General features: G+C 50.3%; 1 protein-coding gene across 6 annotated transcripts in view; it reads right to left on the bottom strand.

Annotated features, from left to right (window-relative positions):
• The window catches only part of MBNL3 (muscleblind like splicing regulator 3), a 91,017-nt gene extending 70,825 nt beyond the window's left edge, over window positions 1-20,192 (bottom strand). Inside the window, exon 1 of one of the 6 annotated variants that reach the window (XR_004750445.1) lies at window positions 18,937-19,104. Coding sequence is in view for 1 of the 6 variants with exons in the window: in XM_035325163.1 (XP_035181054.1) it covers window positions 18,937-18,954 (18 nt within the window). In the remaining 5 variants the exon portion in view is untranslated. Of the gene's footprint in view, window positions 1-18,936; window positions 19,110-20,136 lie in introns of those variants that run through there. The other 5 variants (XR_004750446.1, XM_035325160.1, XM_035325163.1 and 2 more) reach the window with 5 other exon arrangements.
• Window positions 20,193-20,319: the final 127 nt, after the last annotated feature.

Genomic DNA, 20,319 nt, shown 5'->3' with positions numbered 1-20,319 from the left:
CCCAGCGTGATACTCACCCAGCCACCCACTATTTTTAACTCGGAGGATTTCTTGAACCTGCTGTGGTTGGCCTGCTCAGTATTCCCCAGCCAGCTCCCCACTGAGTACTTGTCCGGTCTCCCCAACACTTGTGCAAGCTTCGTACACCCATGGCCTATCTCGGCAAGGACCTCAACAGCTCCTCGGTGAAGGATTTGATCTCCCTGCCCCCCGTACTTCTATGATATGCTGCAGATCAGGGAGCAAACTTGCAATTAAAAAAAATTAAGAGTGACCTTGAAAACAAGGGCTTCAATATAACGAACCCTCATTCAGGATTTGTTACTAAAGAAGCTCTTCTTTGGAAGAAGTGCCCTTCTGCTGTAGCCCACAGACCACGCTACCTCTGCCCAGTTAGGCCATAGCGGAAATTTTAGGGACCTTTACATCAAGGCACCGGGAGAGCGTTCCCCTGCAGACACCTCCCTGCCCGCTCTTCACCCTCCACTCTTCAAGGAGCAGGGTAAGCTCCAGCCTTGCCAAGTCCACGGGTAAGGCCTGGCTTGCAATTAAGCAATAACGATCACAATCTCCAGGCATTTCCAAGGGGCTGATGACCGGCTGGGCGGGGTTACATTACAATCCATTAACCTAATCAGCGTTTAAACCTCCAGAACTACACAGCAGAGGCTGCCACCGGGATTATAGAACAAAATGAGAACATACTCCTGAAACATGCGTCTTTCAAGGCTTTGGAGAGCCTTACAGCTACGTCCTCACAGATAATCACATCACAGGTACAGGACAAGGTTAGGAAATAAATGCCCAGGGCTAATGAGAGAGTTCATTCATCTTATCTAGCACAGAAGTGTTTTCCCCCTCCATCTCATGGTAATGTTACCTTGATGGGTACAGAGCCCAGAGCAAATTCTACGTCTGTCCTATATTCTGAATTAGCCCTTTAGGGATTAGAGCAAAGATACATATTTGGGGAATGGTACTGTGGTGCTTCCTACAGCCTCCTGCGTGGCTTGCGGCATCAGAAAATTGAGCTGCCCGGGAGAGCAACGCCTGATGCTGCCCCACAAAGCAGGACGTGTTTGGTTCCATTGCTCACAGGCCCGTTAAACTATGAAGTTGCTGCTCCACACCCTTTTCTACATATTTACAGACTGTAGGGCAAGGGAAAAAAAGAAAATCAAAGCAGCATCTTGGAAACACCATGTGCCCTCAGACACCCCATACATCCCACTGGATGTAGAGCTGAGCCTAACTTTACCTCTCCTTAATTGCTACTCTGTGAGCCCACAAAGCATTGATGATGTGCCTTTGCTCTTATCGACTAGCTGGGATATCACTGGAACATGGTGGTTGGTAAGTAATAGTTTTCCCCCCTCTCTCCTGGGAGGACTTTTGCATGGGATAGTCCCTGCTGGGGTGGGTTTTGACATGCTGTCCTCACTGCTCTGAAGGCCGGCCTGCCTGCACGAGGACCTCAGGCATAGACGTGCATGCACACGGATGGATCGGGTACAAGGGATCTATCAGGACAAAGCCGGCCTGATATTGAGCACTGCAGCAGGGAGTTTGCAGCTTTCCCATTGCCCTCCTTTTTTTGTGATTTTAGTTGCTAGTTTAGTACGTTCCCCACTCTCCGCACCATTTCTGCCCAGTCAGGGGCTCTGCTTGCAGACAGGAGGGCTCGTTTTGTCTGGATCTTTGTTCTGTCAGCACCCTCTAAGTATCATTCCCTTAACACCTGATTTAATATTGCAACCCCTTTAATTATACACAATGGAGATTTTATTGGAAATCTGATTATTGTTTGAAAGTCTGAGCATTTCATCCCAGCCTCAGAATTGATCTATTGACTGCTTTCAAATCTCCCATTTTAATTTAACATTTAACACTTTATACCCACATTAATTACACTCCCCATGATCAATATTAACAAACACCATCTCTGACCCTCTCCCGATATCCCTCAGAAACGGCCCTGGGAGACCTTGCTCCGACAGAGCTCGCAAGAGGGATTTGTTCTTGAACGTGGGCATTTATGGCACCGATCTCTTCAGTGGGCGAGGAAGAAAAACCCACGGTACCGAGTAAGTAGCCAGAATCTTCAATAGCAGATAGCTGCAGGGCTGGGCGAAACACCGGCTTGGTTCAGCAGGGGAAGCAACTGCCAGCCCACGTGGAGCTGAGCAGGCACAGCGCCCATGCCAGGGGCAGCGCGGGGACTGGCCAGGCCCCAGGACATGCCGAGAGGAGGCTCCAGCCAGCTCAGAGTCCATCTGTCCCACCCCCGTCTGAACTGGAGAGGGACCAGGCTCTGATGTGCGGAGCCAGCATTTCTAGGCTCTGTAGTAACTCCTGCCCACACGGAGTAGCAGGTGAGCTGTACTTGGCCGGGTTCAGAGCTGCTCACCAGAACTGGAGCACAGGAGATGCTGACCAGGAAGTCAGAGAAAACAAAGCTTTGCCAGCTCAGAGCCTCCCACCATGTAAGCCTGTAATCTCCCACCACGCCAGCCTGCAGGTCGAGGTCCCTCTGCTTGCCTCACCACAGCACAACACGGAGTGCCGTGCCATCCTGAGCTCTGCCCCTGGGCATCCAAGAACACAATCTTTCTGCAGGGGCTTACCAGGGGGCTGGACAGTCTAAACCCAGACCCAGCTCCAGAGAAGCAGAGGCCTAGATTTGTGAGTAAAAAACAAAAAACATTTTCACAGAGCAGTAATGCCACCCTCCTCCACAGTAGCATTTTCCTATCAATCTTCCTTGTTACTGCTTTGCACGCCTGCAATGGAGCAGAGCTCTTGTTAGAGGACACAACCTGCATGGACTAATTAAGGAAGACACTCACCACGCTGCCTTTATATCCAGCCACTGCCCGGTCTCCAAGAGAAGGTGGCTGCTATAAGGCACTTCAGCTCAGGCAGGACAGTACCAGGTTTCTTCTCCAGACCACAAAAAGAACTCAAAGAGTTTGCAGGGAGTCAGGTGCTCTTTTTACCCTGTCCACAATGCATTTCTGTTTCTACATTGCAAATGGAGGTGGAGTAAGAAGATTGGATCCCCAGTGCTGCAGGAAACAAGAATATTTTTCTGTGAATAATTTCTCCAGCATATTAAGCACAAGTCATTCTTATGCAAAGGCTGCCCTGTACAGCTGCCAAGGTCAGTGAGACCTTGCTTTATTTGCTGCATAAGGGCTGGCTGCGCAAGTTTTACCTTGTACATATATTTCCATGCCTTCTCATCTTAGATTTCCCTGCTGCTAGTGCCTCTGCATCTTGCTGTCTGTTCAGTAGGTCATGCTACCATCTCTGGCTGTTGATAATGACTACCCAATATCCAATCCTCCAGTACAGTCAAAATTCCAGCAACCCATTTTGTACGGTATGTTTAATTCAAAGACACCAAGGACAATATTGAATAACAATTTTCAAGGAAAACATGCTCCACAGCTTTTGCTAACAACATCAATATGCTTCTATTTTCAGGGGGTCCTGACCCGTTATCCAGCCACACAGCCATCACTGTTCACATTCTAGTATCTACATACAAACGATTTTTTGTGCAGGGGTTGCATTCAACCAAGAGGCCCTGCCTGCAAACACAAGCTCAGGATTACAACACCAGTGAGTGTACATTTCTGTAAGCAGCCAAGTATGTGCAGTTACTGAGCAGCCTGAATCTAAATATTCAGAGGGTGGCAAGACACCGGCACAGGCTGCCCAGAGAAGCTGTGGACGCCCCATCCCTGGAGGTGTTCAAGGCTGGATGAGGTCCTGGGCAACCTGATCTAGTGGGTGGCATCCCTGCCCGTGGCAGGGGGTCAGAACTGAACGGACTTTAAGGTCCCTTCCGAGCCAAGCCATCCAATGATGTTTCTATGAAAAAGATGCCAGGGTCTGAAAATACGGCCCTATGCTTTTTAAACTGCAGGCACTTCCCCCCCCCTCCCCCCCCCCCCGGAAAATTGCCAGCAGTTATACCCAGACTAAGGACTCTTCCCCCTGCCCCAGTTTACTAAATGCTGTGACGCTGCAGGGGCAACAGACAATCTTTCATATTTACACAACAAAGAAAAATAATATTTTGAGCTTGTACACTCTTGTGGTGTTATGAAGGACTCAAACACCAAAAAACCTGAATCCACGCTTTAGTCCCTTTGCAGAAGAAAGATAAGGGCGCTGCCTGAGGTCAGCGGTTGGGTAGGAAAACCTCCCAACAGCCTGTCCTGCTCGGCAAGCACGCTGCCCTGCCCCATCCTCTCTATGGGCTAGACCTGTAAAAATGGGGAGGTGGCAAGCAGAAGTGTCCCCTACATCCCCTGACCTGCCAGGAGAAGTGCAGCACAGCGCCTAGTGACAGCACTTCTTCACTCTGCTTATTGCAGGTCGCACCTCGCCACACCTGATCTCCCACGGCAGCACTCTGTGCAGAGCTCTTGCTTATCAGCATCTGATGCAAACAGGTCTCCAGTCTGGGAGGAGATCTGGTCCAGTAAGAACAGGAAGCCGGGGCTCAGGATGAGTGCTCACACATCCTTCCTCCAGCCCAGAAACCACGTGCTGTGCATTCACACTGAGGGCTACGTGCTCCTCGGGGTAAAAACCCTCTCCCCTTTTATTCTGCAGCAGACTGATCCTGGTACGAACCCACAGCCACCGCCATAACACAAATCATCACTCAAGCTTAACACACACACGCTGGTGCCAGAAGTTTCTCAATCGGAGATCAGCAGCATCATAATGAGGCTGTACAGAGGGGTTAAGAAGCACTGCTGAAAAGGGATGCAAACATATGGACTTTAGGCTCTGAGCAAGCACACTGCCATACGTGCAGCTCAAAAGGTTAGCATCACTTGCGAGCAAGAACTGTCTGGCTGAACGTACTGCCTTTGTTAAACTGCGAACAGCTACATGATAGAGTGGACTAATTAACTGCATTTTACTTTTGGGGACCCAGGCTTAAATCCTGGCTCTTGTCACAGCTGAAAATGAATTTAGGGACTACAATGAGAGCTGAGATCATTTATTTTCCACAAAATCATCAAACAATTGCCACTCTCCTGACAGAGAGGCCCAGAACTCTATGCAAGGGTCCTAGTGCTTGTGCTGTGATTTCCCCAAGCATAGAAGTCATTAACGGACTGATGCGAACAGTTACCACAACTATCGGTGCCATTCAGCTGGACTGAACATGAAGAGCATTGCCATGCAACGCTGTGGGCACTTCGTGGTGCAATGCTGTGTGGATGGCAAACCCTACTGAGAGTATTAGTTGGCAGGATTTTAAATTAAGTCTTCATACCAATTCATATACCCCTTAAATTTAGAGGGGCAAAACACAGCCCTGGTGTAACTCTAGCTACTTCACTGGAAAACCACCAGGTCTGATCTAATTTCCCCACTTCCTCCCAGCCGAAGGCCACTCGGAGCTGGTAGGGAAGTCAGTACTTTCCCCATCAAGTAATTCTCTATTTTTATCTTGCTAAGAAAGGTTTTCATTTAGAAACTTCATTTAGAAACTTTAGAAACTCCTGCTTCAGGGAGAAACCAAGAACCCTTTTCCTCTCCGATTCTTACCACATACATTTTCATCTAATCAAATAAGCCATTTTTCCATGATGATTTCTTTCAATGGAGGACTCAGAACAGTGGACCAGTCCCTGAATGCTTCCAATCAAAGAAACATGAATACCTGGGGAGCTGTGGTCAGACCGTACCAGTGTCCCCAGGGAGAAAATCCGAGCCCTTCTATGGAGTCAGGCTGGAGGCCAGCCCAGGCGGCTCAGACACAGCCACTCGCACTGGGAAGCTGAAGGCAGCTGGACACCTCTTTCACAAACAAGGCTGGCAGCAGGCTGCAGACCTCCCTAAACACGCTCACCAAAGCCTGCCTGAGCCCCAGTTCCCTCCTGGCTCACTGTCCCCTCCCAGGAAAGCACTGAAAAGACCAATTAATTGCATTCCTGACTGTGGCGGCAGCACCATGCTCCTTCGCTGAGTTTGCAGTATGTCATTTCACCTCCCCATGCTTCAGTTCACCTACCCCAAATGACGGCGATCCTCTGTGTTACAGCATGCTCAAAATATAAGCTAAGCAGCTGCTAGTGATGGTGAGCCACGGGTTGGAAACAATATGATGCCCTATTAAAGCACAAGGGTTATTGCTTCAGAAGTGCTATTGCCTTCTTTCCTCCTCTCTTAGGAGAGAAACAGTCTCCAGCATCCTCAGCAGCCAGCACAACCGAGGGTGGACAGGAAGATGCAAAAGAGGTCAAAAGGAACACAGAAATATTTTCTGAAGCAGCCTCTGGCACATAATGCTCAGCAATGCAGCACCTTTCATCTGCACCCAGCAGAAGGCCCAGGCATTTAACCCTTTAGCAGAACAAAGCAAGGGGTGGGCGCTGTCTTTGCCATGGGGTTTCAGAGCAAGCCGAAGGTTTGCGAGGAAGGCTTTCCTTGAACAGAAGAAGGGAACGCTCAAGTCAGACTTCTATCCACAGAGTCACGGACTTGAAGGGAAGGGATGAATCAGAAAACATTTGTGAGCCAGGGAAGAAGGAGGCAGCAGCCACAGCATGCTGGAGGCTCACAAAGAAACCAGGAGCTCCCAGCTCTCAGATAGGGCAGGAGGCCCAAGGTCCCAAGGCCAAGCCAAATTCTGCAAGTAATGGCTACACATCTCCCCCCGCCATTATCTTTAAATCCTCTTTACTCCGTGGAGCTATTCTCCACCCTCCTTTGCTTTTAATCAGGCCTGACCTACAGATGTCAGCCTCATTTCAGCTAAGTCAACACAACTGCCACATCTAGGATGCTGTTACAGGAAAAACCTTACTTACGCTTTTGGCTGGATTCCAGAGTCTACTTCTTGGTCTAGACCTGACCTCGTTCCTTTTCTGCAAGCCTTAATCCTTTACCTTAAGGGCACAGCGAACACACAGGGACTCCAATGTGGGCTTGTCTCTGCTCAGTCTCCCCTTCAGCCTGCAGAGCCACGAGACTCTTTTGATCACACTGCACAAATGCTAATGTTTATTGACAAAAGGCTCCCTTAGAACCTTACCTTCCTTAAAAGCACACATGCGTTCAGGAGACAGAAAGCAAATGGGAAACACTGGCTTTACGTTCTGCAAGGTAAATCCCCATCCTAGCACTTGCACAACAGGACTCGAACCTTCAATTAACAGCCCCAAAAGTTATCTCAAATGCAGCCCTGGCCTCACACAGAAGGATCTGCTATATCCAGCTTCATCTAAAGGTTTCTCATCCTTCAGCAAAGAGACATCAATACAGTACATTCATTTAGCACAAAGGGCTTCAGCCAGCTACCCTGTCACCCTGTAACAGTACCTCACCAGGCCCAGCCCAGCTACTCGCTGCAGTAGTACTTACAAATTAAGAGCTAGCTCGCGGCTCTTGCACCATCTCACATTCGGCACGTTCCTTTCTGTCCCCACACCGTGCAGCCAACCTGCAGGAGCTGCAGGCCAGAGGCAGACGGACAATAGCTTGTCCTGTCTTGCCCAGACACATCATACAAGCAGGGTGTTTGCCTTGGATCCTGCGGGGAACAATGGGAGCACAGGCAGAGTCCCGGCTGCACAGCACAAAGTCATGCTCCAAGCCCAAAACACAGAGGCCCCGACACTCCTCTCTGCCATGCTGCCATCCATCCAAACACCTTTCTTCTGGTTCAGGCCCCAGCCCTGCCTCTCCTTCCTACCCCTCTCCTCCATCTATTCCTCCACACAACCTCCTTGTCTCAAAGCTAACTCTCCCCCCCCTCAAAATCCTGACTCCCACCCACCTCACCTCCCTACTTTTTCAGTTTGCCATCAAATGTCTCGTGCCTTGGGAGCCTTCACCTGCAGAGACCTGTAAAATCTCCTGTACCGCACAACTCTGACAGCCTGCGTGGCTGTGAGCCCCCAGCCTGCCGGGCCCCCCGTGCCTCTGCCTGGACACCCAGCCGTCAGGCGCTGGCTGCCCGGAGCCCTCTGCTTTCTTATCCCCAAATGTTTGTGTCCGACCTGATACTGAGCTAATATTTGGTGCACAGGAGCTGTAAACAAAACCCCACTGAGGCCGGGAGGAGCCTCCCGATCAAATTCTGAGCTCTACAGCATTCCTCAAACACGTGCTGCAAGAAAGCCTCCACACAGACTCACCTTTCATATCACGGGGGTAGGTGGGGGAGGGAGAGAAAAACAGATTAAAAACAAGATGCAGGCCAGATCCTCAGAGAACAAGAATCAGAGATGCTCCCCCAGTTTACACAATGACAGGTTCGAGCCAAATGTGCTTTTTAAAGTCCTTTCACAAAATATTTTAACCTGCCTTTATGCCTGCAATGATTGCGAGCTAGGTAGTGTTTTTTCAGAGAAATTATTTATTCAGCTTTAGTGACTAACCTGAATTTTCAGATCTTTTCAAGAGAAAAATTGGAGCATTTCTTCACAAAAGGCAAGCAGCATTAGGTAGGTTTTTCTCTCACTTGTTTTTCTTTTCTTCTCTACCTCTCAGCTGACACTATGCTTCAAGGCCAACCTTTCAACTAATAAATAAACTATACATTTCTCAACAAAATGCTCTTCCCTATGCCTCTATGCCAGAAAAATGGGATTGTTTTTTCAGCTCATCACTGAAACCAAAGATTCTTTACCAGTTTACCTAAAGTGGAATAAAATCCTTTTCTTTTTTAATTGAATTTTCAGTTTAGCCACCTACTTGAAAAAAAACAGCTAGTCTTACATTTCTGGTTGCAGTCTTAGAACCTGGAATTAGCTGAGCACAAAGTTCAAAGTGTGGGATTACCACCGGCTTGGCATTAGCGAAGCACCCTATGAACAACATCCACAGAAAGCAGAGACAGTCAAAAGCAAATTACAGGGTCAGTGAAAGTGGCCACACCATTGTATGAACCACGCTAATGTTCCTTCCCAGACTAAAGAACAAAAACCAGCAGCACAAAGCTCCAATTAAATACAATTAAGGCTCTAATCTGAGTCCATCCTATTAAGGCACAGCTCCAAAAGGCACAGACTCACCCCAGAGGCATTTCTGGCACCCGGGTGAGGCTCTCCCACTACGGGAAGCTCAGGTGGCACCTACCCACCTTCTCCAAGGCTCCTGAGGAGCACTCACCACAGGGGAAGCAATGCCCACACAGCAGGTCTGGTTTAAGGCAAGGAGACAACTCCATTTCATCACGAATAAGCCCTAATTGTGGGAGGCTGAGAACAGATGTACATTTTCTTGTATGGAGATGCCCTCTACTCAACCCAGCCTAAGACCTTCACTTACAAGAGGCTGTGATTAGGGGATTCAGGTCATGAGCAAGCAGATCTCACACTTTAATTCTCTCTCTTGCCTGAATCTCCAAGATGAGCAACATCACATTACCACAGAAATCTAAGCAAACTTGAGTGCACAGGGATGACTGCCAGCCTCTCCCTCAGAAAAGGGAGAAGCATGAAGACAGGCATGATAACCTCCCACCCAAAGGTATTAGATGCTGCTGCTCCGCTCTCCCAACACTAAAAGCTCAATCTTTGCAAACAACTATCTTAAAGCCAAGCTCACCTCTTTGTCATCACAATCTATCTAACATTGCTGCATCAAGTACATCTGCAGCATTGCATTCGTATTTCTCCTTCGGTGCATCTCCCAGGAAGGTGTACACCAGCAAATGCAGGAGATTGTATCCCCTCTCGCCCTCCAAGCTCAGCAAGCCTCCTCCCGAGATCACCCTGCTGAGAACCACTTTGGAAACATACAGGTTTAAGATGGTACTGAAAGGAGCCACGTACCTGAGATCCAGTCGCAGCCCCAGTCCCATCCTCCTGTAAGCATCGTGCAGGATCAGGCCCTTGCTAAGTGATCTGGGACTGCAGTAGCACATTCCTAGCTGCACTGCTATCTTTTTTTTTTTTTTTTTTTTTTTTTTGTGGCAGCTTTCACTACCTGCAGATGCTGTCCAAAAATACAGGAGAGTAATTTGTGCTCTTGGGAGCTCATAGTCTAAAGGCAGAGGTCAGGAGAAACTCTGTTCTTATTAAGGCAGTTCTGGGGAAGCAGCGGGGTGGGGATAGCCAAGATTGTATGCTTCCCACCAGCAGATTACAGCTAATAACAAAGATTATACACATCAAATGAATTTAAATTCATTCTTCTCCCATTCAGAATATTAGTGTGTGTTTGTTGTTTTTCTAAACATTCCTCCCAGTCTTGCTCTTGTCTGCAGTCAGCTTTGCTTTCTGCCTATCACAAAGATGTTATATTTGGACTATAATCACTGTAATGGACTTCTCCCCCTCAGCAGTTTTGTTGTACTAGGAGTCTTAAAAAAAGCATTTGTAGTGGTAGTTCAACAAGCATCCTATCTTTCCTTTTTTTTTTTTTTATTTGGTAATTGCTGCATAACCCTGCGATTAAGTTCTGCAGTTCTAATGGCTTTCTTTCCTCTCACCAGGAAATAGCAAAGTCTCACCAGCACGGCGTTACTCAGGCAGAACAAGCGAGTGCCACTGCCCCAGCCACGGTCCAGCCCAGGGCTCTGCTGGGGAGGGGGAGCCGGCAGCGCTCAGCACCATCCACAGGCACCAGAGACAAAGGGCACCAGCAAAGTGCCTGCTACCGGTGACCAAACCGAGGTTTTCAGCTCGGGTGGCTTCAATGAATGCTCACATTCAAACTGAGGACACCGCTCCGTGCTACCCCTCCAAATGAAAGGCTTCCCGCATGTGCTTACATCTCTGTTCCACTGTAGGAAAGGCAACTCCGTGGCAGCCAAGCTGCCAAACCCTGCCTGCCATTCCACTGCAGGAGCCCTTGGTGGGGCTGGGCTGCTGCCCGCAGGGCCAGTCTCAGTGATTCAGCCCCCATGTTTGCTCACCTGGTCCCCACAGTGGCAACGCATTTCCAAGCCTACAGCGCAGGCACCTGTGTGCAGTTATTTTTTGTGGTGAATTCCAGTAGCACGGGATCAGTCCAACTCAACTGCCCAGTCCTTTTGTCTCAAAAAGGGAGTTACCCCGGGTAAAAGGCACCTGCCTTCGCTCACAGGCTCATGCAACAGCTGTATTAAGCACTACCCTTAATAACTGGTATGTAACTACAACAGTTAGCATTTTATTGCATTTTTTTTTTAAAAAAAGCACCTTGCAAAAGGCTGTCACTGAGCAGCTCAGCCCCACCTGTGCAGACACTCTCCTGCAGGCCTGGGCAGCCTCCAGCTCCGATTTCACCACCACTTCCAGCTGACCCAAGCACAGGCTGCCATCAGCCTGGGCAGTTCTGCCCTCCCACGGGGCCCAAGGCTCATTCCTGCCCTCTCTCCTGGCCAGGACAAACACTTATGAGACCAAGCACAAGGCAGAGGAATGAGGACAGCAAGAGAGGAAAGGGACTGTACCTTTCAGTGCCAAAATCCCTCTGAAGGGCATGAAACAGCAGGTTCCATTCCACGTGGAGCCCATGGGTACTTGAGCAGCCAAAGGCTCTACCTTGGCAGCGCTTCTCTCAAGCAGCTTCCACAATTCACCCACAACTTTGATTCTCTCTTTTCCTGTACCTGGAAGTCATCTGTATCAGAGACACAAGAGGAATTGGGTCTCTAGACCCTACGATAAGGATAAATCCCACAGCATTTTGCAACCAAACACTCTGTTGCCGGATACTGCATCCCCCAGGTTGGCTGAGCAGGTGGAGATGTTCCAAGACCTGGGAGAGAAACTGCTTCTAATGTAAGCTGGTATGCAAAATAGTGCAGTCACCCACCCAAGGGAATCTGGGACAGACTCTACAGCTGTGCTGAATTTGCAAGTCTGGTATCACTACAGGGATGAGATGGCGGCACCACACAGTAAATAAGTAAATCTACTGTCAGATACACCAGAAACTTCCCTGTATGTTACGAATTGATCTCAGGATCTTTTCAGAACTATAACCTTCCACCTAATGTAGGACACAAAATGAATTTGCCTTTCAGCAGCAGCATTCCAACCTTGATATCCAAGCTAGCAAATGTGTCATGACACAGCCACCAGAGCTGGAAAGTCCCCAGCTGGTCAGCTTCATTTACATGGCCCGCAGCGTTGCTTCCTCAAGCCCCACACGAAAGGTGCTGCTGCAGCAGCCAGAGCACATCAGAGCCCATGAGAGCTGTTACCACGGCCATGCACAGGGAAGGGCGCCGGGGCTCTTGCACAAAGCACTTTACTCAGCAATTAGCCACGCCAAATTTGCTTGTGGAGGACTTGGTCTGGGGAACAAACCGAGGTCAAGCGGGGACTTAGGACTGAGGTGTTCGGTTCCAGACCCCAGAATCAAATGCAGTAGCTACAAGGCAGGGGGCAGTGCCATAACCCAGGAAGCCTGTCCGAGGGCACGAAGGCACCTGCATGCTCTGGGTTCCTCAGCAGGTACGGTGCAGGCATCTGCAGGCTTTGGAGGAAAGAGGACAGGCAGTTACCTCTTACTGCTATCGTGTAACCCTGCTAACAGCTCCACGCTACCGTTTCTTTTTTGTACAAAAATAACTTTACTACAGGGTATCTAAGGATGTATCGGGAGCTGCCCATTTTCATTTAAGAGTGTGTGCAGAAGAACACCGCTTCCCTTCCCTTCTCCACCTGTTTTGCGCTTGGCAGCACCCCGCAGGCTGATCCTGGACCCAGCTCTAGAGCACAACGCCCAGCAGCAGCACCGCAGCACGTGCCACACTCCTGCTCTCAGGGGTCCTCAGGGGTTTTCTTTTGGGGACAGGTATCCCCACGGGAAGCCACGCACACGTAGCAGCTTGGCACCCCAGCCTCTGTCACCACAGGAACGAGATTCACCTGCCCTTCGCCTGCACCCCGCTAGGCGCCGCAGCCCTGCGCCCCGAGATCCCTCCTCCGGGAGGAACATTTCACAGATATTAACGAGTTCAGTCTCAATTAGCCCTGGCAGCGTATCCCCTGGCAAGCAGGGAGCGCAGGATTGGGCTGAGCTGTCCCCGCAGTGACGGCCGCCAGGCCTGCTGCCTGCCTCCCTCCCCACCGCTCCGCAGCGGCCTTCCCGTGGCTGCAAAGGCTTTCCAAAACACAGCAAGGAAAAAAAGCAGCTTTCTGTTTTCCCTGAAAAGCAGGTCCTTGCAATAAGAGAGGTACTAATAAAGATTTCACCATCCAAATTAAAAGGCAGGGAAGCAATAAAGAGCCTCCGAAATATAAGAAACACGTTGTGCACGGTGTGAAATTTATTGCTGCCTCACAGAACGAAGCCAAACGTCGTAATATGGAAAAACACCACTACTTTTGACCCAAACAGATTGGGAACAGGAAGTAAAAACAAGTTACCCAGCTGCGGCCTCCCTGGGTTCTGAGCAGCAGCAGAGAAACCAGCGTTTCCTGTCAGCGCCTGTCACAGCCCACCACTGCCCGCGTCGGCACGCTGCCTTCCTGGGGCCTGGTCCTAATCCCACCTGAACCCCTACCAGTTTGTTCTACGGCTCTCACGGAGGAGATCGGGCCTTTATCGAACAGGAATTGGGGTGTGAGCCTCATGGGGCCAGCACCTGGTTCCAGGCATCGAGGGGCTTCCGCTGCTCCACGGCTCCGTCTCGATTTTCGGCAGGGAAACTCCTGACTCAGTGCAGGCATTTATCAGGGGTCAGCTTCGGTTTTACTGCACTGTCACCAGCAAACCCTCAGAAATTAAGTCAAGCCTCAAATGGCTTAAAGGATAATTGCATTTCTTTTAAACAATAGTTCTGTGTTACTTTTTTTTAATGTATATTACATCCTAATTATGTTTTCAAGTTTTCCTCTGCAGGTACAAGAATAACCCAGAAAGACATACAGATGAGCTAATTCTAAAATCATAGCTTGAGCCAAGGAGCTGAAGCTCTAAAGAAAAGCCAGATATACCAAGGGATCTTCAAGGAAAAATATATATATATATAATATATATATATATATATACACACACACAAAACTGATAGTCCAGAGTCCAGCACCTCTTTTGTTAAAAACAGTAACTAAATGCCAGAGACATTGACTTTAAGACTGTAGCAGAAGAAACGTTGAATAGCACTCATGCAATGCAACAGAAGAGCCATTTGCACATACATTATATACTAAACTGCAGCTCAATCTAATATTTTGATTAAAATTCAGCTTTCCGAAGAAATCTTATGACCATTGCTTTTATCAAGCAGATTTTTACTACAAGATTTTAAAAGGCTACATGACAGGTCTGGAATACTTCATAAAGTAGAATAAGAATATTGTTTTGTATGTGTTTTTTAGTTCTTTTTGTAAATAATCGCAACCAGCCAAATTACAGTCATTAATACTACACTGGCTTTGCAGCAGATTTATGCCAGCCTAAGTGAAAGCAGAATTTCACCCTATAACGCTTCTGGGCAATACAGGCATCTATAGAAATGAAGAAAAAAGGCACATAACTGTGCACAAATGCACATTTTTTTGTCCATTACAATCCACAAGTTTTACATGGATGTGCATTTTGTGCCTTTGTTTTGCAATACAGTACCCTGAGCGTGCACGCAAGTACGATCTCCCCCACACAGCAATTTCCAGTCCTACCTCATATTCTTTTAAATCTGTCACTTTCGTGTTCCTAAATGCTGCTTCGGCGGAGGGGTTGCATTGTGAGGAAGGAAACTCTCGCCGCACTCCCGTTATCACGCTGCATGAAATTCTCACTGTGCCCAAGAAACCTCCCAGCAAAATCCAAGTTTATCACGCCAAGGAAAGAACAATAAGTGGGAGTCCGAAAAGGCAGTCAGAACTGCCGCCAAAATCCAAGCTCTTTCTCAAAAAAGGCCCTCCCTTAGGAAGCCTGCCAGTCAAACCCGATCACGAGGCTGTTTTCAGAGAGTGAATAGAGTTCTTATTGACACAGCTTATGTCTGCAGCATGCAGCCCTCTGCAAGGCTTTCAAGAACAGATCGGATTACACAGACACATTCTCTCTGATTTTATGCATTCAGAAGCCCTCAGACATAAAATACTGAGCTCTGAAGGCCACTGGTTTTCTGGCTTGCTATCACCATACGTGCTTTTACAAATGGCATTATGAGCAGGTCCTGGCTCCCTGACTTGGGCTCCCGAGGACCTCACCCTTATTGAGCAGGGTAATTTGGAGGCCAAGCCACAGATTTGCTCCAAGTGAGTAATACAGGACGACTCATCCCAGCGGTGGGTACTTAGCATCAGGACGGGAGAAAGGAAAAAAATAAATACCTGCTGACACCACTTAAAATGGGGGAAGATAACATCGCTCCGGGTAGACAATCCTTCCTGGAAGATGGCATGGAAAAATGGGAGGATACACACCTTTTGGGAGGATACACACCTTTTAAGAGAACACTCACTGCCACAGCTTAGCAGGCAAAAGGCACGCAGCTCCAGAAATGTCACAAGCACAGGTTCAGGCAAACAATCTACCCAGGAGCAGCAATTTGCATGCCTACATGAGCCTAGAGAAAGCAAACTAAAAGGAACAGTTTATACCATTTCTGCATTTAGCGGACACAATGGGGAAGTCAGTTCCAGGAGAAGACACACTTACAAAGTCTGGAGTAGCCGTGATGCCGCATTAAAGGTGAACAGAGAATTACAAAATGTTTCAGTATTATAAAGGCTCCAGCTCAAAGACTGCACTTCAGCCAAGAGAGACGCGTCTGTGCTTAAAACATATGCCAAAGTGGGACCTGAGCAATGCCCTGGAGGACACAATGCACTGCCCAGAGGTCTGAAATACACTGATTGAAAAGACAGTTGGAAAATAATCTAACAAGCAAACCAGTGAGTAAAGCAGTTCCCTGTCACCTAAAAGGGAACAATTCCTGCACTAACTCACCCACACAGAACTGAAACTTCTCACTGAAATATTACACGCGGCAAACAGCAAATTGAGCAAGTGTGAGCTTCAGAGCTTTTCAGGGATTTTAAGAGCAAATACACGCTGTTTGATAAAGAAAGACATCCTCTCTCTTCCAGGCCATGACCACCCTCCAGCCAAATGTTCCTAACATGTTTCAAAAGATTTTTCTCACATTTTGTGCTCTGGGAGGCTGGACCTGGGTAACCCAAATGTGCAACGCCGTGTCTGCCTGAGATGGCAGATGCTTGGTTGGACATTTGGACTTGGTTTTCAGAGCACAGTGAAAGAGCTGCAGCTCTTATAACTACATCTGGAAGGTGAGACCTATGCAAACTGTGCTTTTCAGCACACAGCCTCCCTCTGAATGAGCAGCATCGTGTTTCTAGTGCTCAGTTTCCACACGTGACTTCTAGTACACTCATGGTCAGAAAAAGCCTGCTCCTATAAAGGCTGCGTATTCTTTCCCAACATGTCTGAGTCACACAATGGTTTGCTCCACTGCCAAAGCCAAGCTCCTACCACTGGTATGGCAAGGGTGTCCTGCTGCAGGCATCAGTAGCCAAATTCTGACTGCAGATTCATAATCATCACCTGTGCCTGCATTATCCACAGAAAAATCTTGATTTGCTTTCAGGCTCCTGACTAAGCTGCAGACGCTGGTGCCTAGGAAAGCCGTGGTTTGACTTGTTCATGAAGAAAGAGCCATTTGCAAGTCACCAGCCATGCAATTCTGCCATCAGTTTAACTTGGCATAAAAGTCAGTGCTGCTACCAAAAGCAGCAGTCTGGCCTCATCCTGTCCTGCTTGTATACCCCAGGTCCGCGTGCCAGAACAACTGTTTGTGCACCCACAGGGAAAAACAAACCTGGGAAGCCATGACTGTTAAAGAGTGTCACTTTCTTTGTTGTTACTCTGAAAGATTATTTTTAATCAGTAAGGATGGTAAAGGCACAAGAGCAAAAGGCTGGAAGCAGAACCACTTTTCCACTGCAGCACCAGCTTTGAAACTGATTTCCAAACTATACTGCAAGAGGCAAGAAAGCCAGAGCCCCCCAGTTTGGGGTCACGAGTTTAAGTCCCACTTCCATGTTCCCTTAAATGCACAGAACAAAACTTGTAGACCTGTAAAACGTAAGAAAAACACTTAAGCCTCTTGCCAGACATTCTTCATCAAAGGAGGAGGCAGAGCCGGCCGCTGTTGCTTATGAAGTGGAATTGTGCATAAAAACCACTAGAAAATTATCTCTGTGGATGCCAAACTGCATCCGTTACTGCAGCATCGACACCCCAGCATCCCTGCTTTTCAGTAACCCCCATGGCAGCTGAGGGAAGAGGCCAGTCACTAGATGTACCTCCTCATCCTCCTTGGAGAGCCCTCGCTCCCCCTTAGTGGGGAAGAGGATGTAGCACCCCAACTCCTCCCGACTCGGCCAGCCACTGCAGGAGGCTGAGCATCACAGAGCTTACAGCACCGAGGGGTTCGTTTCCTCCCTAACCATCAGGGCTGCTACGGACCCCAGCGGGTCTATCACAAACCTCCTGGAAGATAGTACCAGACCCGTTACAGATACATCCAGACTGAACAGGTACGTGTGTAAAACACAGCTGCTTCTGGGAAGACTGGCTGCGTCTGAGAACAGACTGCACCTTCTCTCGCTATAGGGGCATCCCATAATACCTAGAAGCTTCCGTACAGCCCATTGTCTTTCAAACAGAAACACTCAAATGCCAAAATAGCTCTCAAACTTTTCTGGGCCATCGCTACTTGGAAATGACTTGATTTAAATACGTACCATGTCTATACACTCGCACGCACCGGGGGAAATCAGCATTTGCAAGAAGGGCTGGTGCCCACACGGGAACCCCGCACTCACGCTTGGCGTGTGCCCGGGAGCCGCGCAGCCCCGGAGCGAGGCAGGCCCTGCCCGACAGCCCCCGAGCTCCCACCCGCTGGCAGGGAGCGCTGGAAAGACCACGGCCCGCGGGCTCCAGCCCAGACCTCTTGGTAACACACATCTTTTCGGGGTATAGAGTGGTGGGGGCGGGGAAGCTTTAAGACCAAATTACAGAGCCCTTTAAATCCCCCTCAGTGGTGTGAGCTGCACAAAGCTGGACCCACGAGCCCTTTCCTTCGGGAGGTTATTTCTTCCCCCTAGGGCTGAGATGTGCAATTCGGGCCCTCGTTTGTGAGTAAAGCTCCAAGGAGCAGCACTGCGCCACATACGGTATTGCTCCAACCTGGAGAGCAGCACTGCTGCGGCCTCTGCGCGCTACCTTAAAAGCAAAATACCCGCAAGGAGGACCCACAGGGGGAAAACATCTCTGCAACCCCATCGAAGCCGCTTATGGAAACTTTAACTGCATTACTTCTGCTACTGCATAATCCCAGCAGAACTTGCTTAATTCAGACCGCTCCAACTCAGACACTCGATAGTTTCAACATGGTATATAGACCATTACCTCGCTCTAATTACAGGATCACATTACGTGTCCAACAACCACTGCAATTTAGTCTTGATACACCCCAGCTCTAAATTGCTCATCCCACCTCTCACTTCCATACTTTCTGGCATCCTTTGAATAAAGGCAGAAGCACCAAGCAGCACTTCAGTAATCGACACGCACGCGCCCCAAGCCCCCCAAAGTCATTATTTCTTTGCAGTAACGAAGCTGACGACTTTCACCAGTGCAGAATAAACAAGCACCCGTTTTTAGGCAAACAGCACGGACACGGCGCTGCTCAGACGCTTATCTACACAAACACATCACGGGCTTACTGCTTATAACCAGAGCCGCACAATGCCCCCAACTCACACGCCGCTCCCGAGAGCCGCTGTCGGTCTCGCACCGAACCTCGGCACGCGAGGAGCCTCCGCAGCAGGATCAGGCCCTCGGGGTTCCACCTCCTCCAGGGCAGCGGCGCACGTTTCGCCTCTGAGCTCCAAACTGCGCCCACAGCTCCCGCTGCCACGGGAGGGGACGGCGGGCTCCCTGCAACCGCACGGCCGAGCGCGACCCGAACGCTGGCGGGTCTCTTACTTTCTCCTGCCTCGCCATCCCCTCATGCTCCACAGGGGAATGTTTCGCTCCCCGAGCAGACGAGCTGTCCGGCCATCGCTCCGCAATGATTCAGCAAGGGGGTGGCTCCCGGTCGGAAGGCACACCTACCGCGAACTGTCATACCACAGGGCTGGGTGAAAATGGGAGAAGTTGCTCTCTATCATGGCTGCACTTTCCGAAACGCACAGACCTGGCCTGGCAGGGGCGAGGGGGGCAGGGGAGAGGGGGAATCTATCTGCAGACACATGGAGACAACCCACGGAAATATCTAGAGCCTTTTAACTGCGGCACAAGTAAATGATGAGGAAAAAAAAAAAAAAAAAAAAAAAAAAAAAAAAAAAAAGCCAGACACTTTCAGAGCCAGCATCAACTTCGCCAGGCTGTGTTCTTTGTTTCTAGGCAGACTCCAGTGCAGTGGCAAGAATGAACAAATGCGCATGTCTTAATAAGAGTCCAAAAAAAAAATCCCCCTCCCAAGCCCCCCTCGTCCCCGTAGCAGGAGGGGAGCCCCCCGAACAGTTTGCGCTGCTTTTTCAGAACTAGAGCTCCGCTTCGGCCTGCTTCCGAAGCCGAATTTGGCCCCGCCGCGCGCTACCAGCGCGGAAAGCCGCCCGGCACGCTCCCGGCGGCCGCGACGACCGCGGCAGCGAGTTGGGCAGCCTGCGGCCGGGGCGGATTTTTTCAATAAAAGGCCAGAAGCAAACGGCAGCAGGGGCGAGCTGCCGCCGATGCTTTCCGCCAGCAGCCGGGCGCCTTTCGGGGGGCAGCGCCGAGCCGCGGCTCACACAAAGACCCGGAGCGCCCCAAGCCCGTACCCCGGCCCCGCGGCTCCCCCCGGCGCCGCCGCCTCCGAGTCCCCCCCCCCCTCCCCGTTCCCCCGGGGGGGCTCCCGGGAACCGCTGCCGGGGGGGGGGGGCGGGGGCGGCGGGGCCGTCCCGCCGCGGCGCTAAGCAGGCAGGCAGCGGGCGGCCGCTCCGTGCCACACGCGCGGCGGCGGCGGCTCGGGGCGAGCCACGGGGGCCGGTTTAGCACGGGGGCCGGCTGCGCGCCGCCATTTTAACGCCTCCCTCCCCGCCCGCCCGCCCGCCCTCCCCACGCGCGGCGTGGAAATGTCACTCAGCGGCGCCCCCCTCCCCGCTTCTTCCCCCCCTCCCCCCTCGCCGCCGCCGCCGCCGTTACATTGACGCAGCGGCTCCCGGAGCTAGCAGGGCAGCAGCGGCAGCAGCAGCCGCCGCCGTCGCCGTCGTCGTCGTCGTGGCCCCTCCGCCGCCTCCCGCCGCCGGGCGCACATGGTACGCTCCGGGGCCGCGCCGCGCCCCGCCGGCCGTGCGCGCCGCCGCGCCGCCTGGCTGCTGCCATGGC

Source organism: Oxyura jamaicensis, chromosome 4, assembly GCF_011077185.1.
Source record: "Oxyura jamaicensis isolate SHBP4307 breed ruddy duck chromosome 4, BPBGC_Ojam_1.0, whole genome shotgun sequence".
In the NCBI taxonomy this organism is placed as follows: domain Eukaryota; kingdom Metazoa; phylum Chordata; class Aves; order Anseriformes; family Anatidae; genus Oxyura; species Oxyura jamaicensis.
The sequence above is the reverse complement of the archived record's forward strand: the minus strand, read 5'-3'. Positions and strand labels throughout refer to the sequence as shown.